The sequence below is a fragment of the Salvelinus fontinalis genome, chromosome 5, assembly GCF_029448725.1.
Source record: "Salvelinus fontinalis isolate EN_2023a chromosome 5, ASM2944872v1, whole genome shotgun sequence".
NCBI classification, from domain to species: Eukaryota; Metazoa; Chordata; class Actinopteri; order Salmoniformes; family Salmonidae; genus Salvelinus; species Salvelinus fontinalis.
Window position 1 is genome coordinate 9,730,607 of NC_074669.1, and position 5,816 is coordinate 9,736,422.

The 5,816-nt window shown below is 38.4% G+C and overlaps 1 protein-coding gene across 1 annotated transcript; it reads right to left on the reverse strand.

The window, feature by feature from the left end:
- Positions 1 to 209: 209 nt before the first annotated feature.
- On the reverse strand, positions 210 to 5,576 carry LOC129855062 (troponin I, fast skeletal muscle-like). Its single transcript, XM_055922346.1, has 7 exons — positions 5,484 to 5,576; positions 3,832 to 3,862; positions 3,696 to 3,732; positions 1,296 to 1,424; positions 915 to 1,004; positions 655 to 828; positions 210 to 486 (listed from the first exon to the last, which is right to left on the reverse strand). The coding sequence occupies exons 2-7, from the start codon at positions 3,837 to 3,839 to the stop codon at positions 406 to 408; spliced, it is 519 nt and encodes a 172-aa protein (XP_055778321.1). The 5' UTR covers positions 3,840 to 3,862; positions 5,484 to 5,576; the 3' UTR covers positions 210 to 405.
- Between the last annotated feature and the right edge of the window lie 240 nt (positions 5,577 to 5,816).

Here is a 5,816-nt window from a genome sequence, read left to right on the forward strand (position 1 = left end):
TCAAGCACAGGAGGTTGGAAAGGACGGGCTCGTGGTAATGACTGGAGTGGAGTGGGTGGAATGGTATCAAATACATCACACATATGGTTTCCAGGTGTTTGATGCCATTCCATTTGCTCTGTTCCAACTATTATTATGAGCCGTCCTCCCCTCAGCATTCTCCACTGTATTCAAGAAATATACATATCAAAAGTAACAAAAAAAGACTGTCTTCTTCAAAGCATTTATTTAATTACCGTGCTTTGGCATGAATATTGGACATAGGTAAAATACGTTTTCTTCAATAGCTTTTTACTATTGACATAAGACATACGTTTAAGTTAAATAGATTGACAAAATGACTCTAACTCTGTGACGGTACAACAAAATAACCTAAAAGATGGATTCAAAAACAAATTCAGTAATTTATGCGGTCTCAAACTTCTTCTTCCTGCCGTCCATGCCAGCCTGTTCATCAACGTTCTTACGCCAGTCACCGACTTCCTCCTGCATGACATAAAATGTACGATGTGACATTCTTAGTGTTTGAGGATGTAATATGAAATTCATGTAACTGATCATTTCCTCAAAGTTCTGAGCACATTCGGGACAACTGCCGCCAACTCCTAAAGTACTGTGATTCTCTGCTTCGTAATTTCCCCCACAAATACCCACCTCCTCTTTGACCTCCTTCTTCACTTCTTTCAAGTTGGCTCTGAAATCCATGGAAGCCTTGTGCTTGGTGCCCAGCAGAGCTGCAAGCATAGCATCAGCAGACATACGCACTTTCTTCAGAGCTGGCTTCTTTATGCCCTGGATCTCAACCACTTTCATTCTCAAGTCCTCAATCTGTGAAGAGGGTGAGTCAACACATAGTCAAGACCAGCGCTATATGTTTCCAGGATGAAGACAATATGGAATGCAATGTACTGTACCTCTTTGTCTGTCTTCTTCACTTTTGCCTCGGAGTCATATCTATCCTCATCAACCTTGTCAATGGTCTGGGCCAACTTTTTAAGCATTTCCTGTTGACACACAAACATATCAGAGTTCATTTGTATGAGAAACACAGTGTATCTTAATGGTCTCTTCAGCTTTTGGCACAGATCAATCTCATTCAATTCATTTTCATTTCTATGCAAATCAAATAAATCCAAATGCAGCCTTAACACGTATCTCAAAATCAAATATGTAACATGAAAGATAATTAGGTTAGGATTTTTGTGGTACCAATTGTATGGTTATATGAATTATTGTATATGTCAGGTATTCAAAGCAGACTAAATGAGAATTAACTGGTTAGAATGGTAAAATACCTGGAGCTCAGGAAGACCCCCAGACAATACCGGAGCAGGGCAGTTTTCTGCTATAAAAGCTGCCTTTTCTGTTATCAAGTCTGCTGCTTCTTTCTCCAGGAGGTCTTTGGCAATCGCAAGCATCAAGCTCTGGAGGCCAGGGGGAGAATAGGTGTCAGAGCAGCTAACACAACTACACCAAAACATGTAGGAATCACCAATGCAAAGTTAGGCCTAGCATCAATTTCAGGCACTCTCAAATGTACTGTATTTCCCTATAAATTCAAGAAAGTAACCTTGTGGTATTACCAAGTGTCTGAATAAATAATTGAAAGCCTAAGCACGTTAACTTCAGGCAACTGCCAGCTAATGTGTTTTTGCCGTTTGTGTTTGTACATTTACATTACATTTAAGTCATTTAGCAGACACTCCTTTCCAGAGCGACTTACAAATTGGAAAATTCATACATATTCATCCTGGTCCCCTCGTGGGAATCGAACCCTGGTCCCCCCGTGGGAATTGAACCCACAACCCTGGCATTGCAAGCGCCATGCTCTACCAACTGAGCCACACGGGACCACATTGTCTTGATATATTTTACACAATCACTTGTACACATAGTTCATTTGTGGTTATTTAATTAAATATGGAAAGGTATTTGTATTTTATGTTGCTACTGTGCTCACACTTTTGACATGTCATCTTTGCAAATAAGAATGGGTTATTAATTGACTTACCTGTATAGACACAGTATGAGTCAAAAGTTTGGACACACCTATTCATTCAAGGGTTTTTCTTTATTTTTACTATTTTATACATTGTAGAATAATAGTGAAGGCATCAAAACTATGAAATAACACATATGGAATCATGTAGTAACCAAAAAAGCATTAAACACCCCAAAATATATTTTATATTTGAGATGCTTTAAAGTAGTCACCCCTTTGCCCTGATGACAGCTTTGCACACTCTTGGCATTCTCCCAACCAACTTCATGAGGTAGACACCTGGAAGGCATTTCAATTAACAGGTGTGCCTAGTTAAAAGGTCATTTGTAGAATTTCTTTCCTTCTTAATGCGTTTCAGCCAGTCAGTTGTGTTGTGACAAGGTAGGTGTGGTACACAGAAGATAGCCCTGTTTGATAAAATACAGAGTCCATAGTATGGAAAGAACAGCTCAAATAAGCAAAGAGAAATGACAGTCCATCATTACTTTAAGACATGACGGTCAGTCAATGCAGAAAATGTAAAGAAATTTGAACGTTTCTTCAAGTGCAGTCGCAAAAACCATCAAGCGCAATGATGAAACTGGCTCTCATGAGGACCGCCACTGGAAAGTAGGAACCAGAGTAACCTCTGCTGCAGAGGATAAGTTCATTAGAGTTACCAGCCTCAGAAATTGCTTCCCAAATAAATGCTTAACAAAGTAACAGACACATCTCAACATCAAGTGTTCAGAGGAGACTGCGTGAATCAGGCCTTCATGGTCGAATTGCTGCAAAGAAACCACTACTAAAGGACACCAATAATAAGAAGAGACTTGCTTGGGCCAATAAACATGAGCAATGGACATTAGACCGGTGGAAATCTGTCCTTTCGTCTGATGAGTCCAAATTTGAGATTTTTGGTTCCAACCGCTATGTCTTTGTGAGACGCAGAGTAGGTGAACGGATGATCTCCGCATGTGGGGTTCCCAACGTGAAGCATAGAGGAGGAGGTGTGATGGTGTGAGGGTGCTTTGCTGGTAACACTGTCTGTGATTTATTTAGAATTCAAGGCACATTTAACCAGCATTGCTACCATAGCATTCTGCAGTGATACGCTATCCCATCTGGTTTGCACTTAGTGGGATTATCATTTGTTTTCAACAGGACAACGACCCAACACACCTCCAGGCTGTGTAAGGGCTATTTGACCAAGAAGGAGGGTGAGGGAGTGCTGCATCAGATGACCTGGCCTCCAGAATCACCAGACCTCAACCCAATTGAGATGGTTGGGGATGAGTTGGACCCGCAGAGTGAAGGAAAAGCAGCCAACAAGTGCTCAGCATATGTAGGAACTCCTTCAAGACTGTTGGAAAATCATTCCTCATGAAGCTGGTTGAGAGAATGCTAATAGTGTGCAAAACGCTATCATCAAGGCAAAGGGTGGCTACTTTGAAGAATCTAAAATCTAAAATATATTTTGATTTGTTTAACACTTTTTTTGGTTACTACATGATTCCATATATGTTATTTAATAGTTTTGAAATCTTCACTATTATTCTACAATGTAGAAAATAGTAAAAATAAAGAAAAACCCTTGAATGAGTAGGTGTGTCCGAACTTTTGACTGGTACTGTAAATGTTCAATCAAAGGAGAGTAAGAACAAAACCGTTTTTCATATTGGAAGCTGAAATTGGGTTAAATCAGTATATTTACCTTCAGATGGCCCCTGCGACTCGATGTCATCTTTTTCCTGTGAGAGGAACAAGTAGATACATGAAATGTTGGCGATGCACTCAGACAATCAGTCACCTCTCAGATTTTATTGAGACTAATGTAATATTATACTTACTCTGACATCTTGCTTGTTTATTTTTTCACACCTTGTATAAGACAGAAATTAAAAGATTCAAAACTTTGACAGAACAAGTGTTGTTATAAATTTATATGTTGTACTTGGATAGACTCAGAAGAGCAGTAATAATGCCAAAATGAATCCAGCAAATTACAATAGCACACAACAAGATATAGAGATCACTTTAATTAAACAGCAAGTAGGAGTCTACCCTGGCTCACTTTACTGGGTATGTATTTTTATTTTTATGCTGATGCAGGACATTTGGATAAACTGCGATTTTAGCATTTATTTGGCAGCTAGACACTGTCAACAGAACACCTTTCAACTAGTTTCACATTGCAGATATAAGCATGCAGATATGAAATATTCACAAACATGTATCATGTTGCTGCTTGCCACTTGGAACAATTTTATGCTTTAACAGATAGGGTTTCAACCTATTCAGATGCCAAAAATATATATACATTCTCAATGATAGTTTCTTATTTCCCTGAGGACGACAAATCTAAACTGGTATTTGGCATGCTAAATTGTGATCTACTTAATTACTGAGCTGCTGACCTACATTTAAATATAACTACAACTGCAACTACATTTTTGCTAATTTGTGAAAACCATGAATCGCTCTTTATAATGTTGATCCTTTAAAGGGATAGTTAAACCATTTTTTTTAAATTGTAGCTTTCTTCCAATTTCCTTAAGTTCCTTAAGTTGTTTTCTCCAAACCATTTCAAAATAACTAGCTAGCTAACCAAGTTAAATAACTAGCTAACCAATTGAAATACAGTTTGTTGGAAACCAATAACTAGCTAAACAATTAAAATACAGTTTGGAGGAAACACCCTAAAGAAGTCGAAAATACGCTAATATTTCCAAAAAGTGAACTATCACTTTAAACAGTGATATATATTCACTTTTTTTTCTCATGAATGTTAAAATCTTGCAAATAAATAATGTAACATTTTTATTCATTCATGATACAAAAAGGGTTTCATATTCTGATGATTATTTATATGTAATTTCTGTAGATTCCAGACATCTAGAACACTACCTGTTCAGGAAAATATTGCATAAGATTGCACACACATAGGAGAACAAAAACATCCAGGTAACAAGGTTCCCTTGAGCATCATGTTGGGCTGATACATGCAATCTGCCTACGAAGTAAAATATTTCTAGTGACCAAGAAGGCTCAAACTGTTGAGTTAGCTATACTTCCTGAATAGCTAGATTCACATCTGGTGACACAAAACAATTCAGCAATTCAATTAAACATTCAAATTCCTTAATATCTGTCAATCATGTGCACATAATGAATCATTGAAAATAACATCTATCACATAAAAAAAGAAAGGTGAGAATACAGACCTGTATTTGTTTCCCCCTTATATCCCAAAACAATTTAGCCAGCACACATGCATACATTTTCCATGTGGGTGGCCATAGGGATGGAATCCACAACCCTGGTGTTACAAGCACTGTCCTCTACCAACTGAGCCATACAGGACCATGTTACTACTGTGATCGTATTATCTGTCAATGTGCAGAAACCAACAGCTGCAACACTAGATACAGTTCTAAGCAGTCAAGAGACAGGAGCACATTATGCATGCTGGAGCACTATAAGATCCCACTATTATCCTCACCTGTGAGAAAAAGAATGATGAAAAATGAAGAGCAGCTGTGAGAGATGGAGAGGGAGAGGATGTCAAGCCAATAGCAGATTAAATGAGGGAGTACACAGTATTAAATACTGATGGGTGGACACCAGTGGTTTATCCCTCCCTCAACATGGTAATGCTTACTCCAGTAGGTCAGTCTTTATGGTAGTGGTCAGTGATGCTGCCGGCCCCCTGTCAGCCTGATATACTGCCCTGTCATGCCCTGTAACATGCCCCGTTATCTAAATATAGGCTCCACATTGCCAAACCAGATAACTACAGTATCAATAATATTTCCACATCTTGCTCTGTAACTTA

Excerpts from the sequence above, each read along its gene's own strand:
- LOC129855062 (XM_055922346.1), bottom strand. Across the intron at positions 829-914 it reads TGAAGAAGACAGACAAAGAG|ATTGAGGACTTGAGAATGAA; the intron begins GTACAGTACATT and ends CCCTCTTCACAG. Across the intron at positions 487-654 it reads AGAAGGAGGTCAAAGAGGAG|GAGGAAGTCGGTGACTGGCG; the intron begins GTGGGTATTTGT and ends TATGTCATGCAG.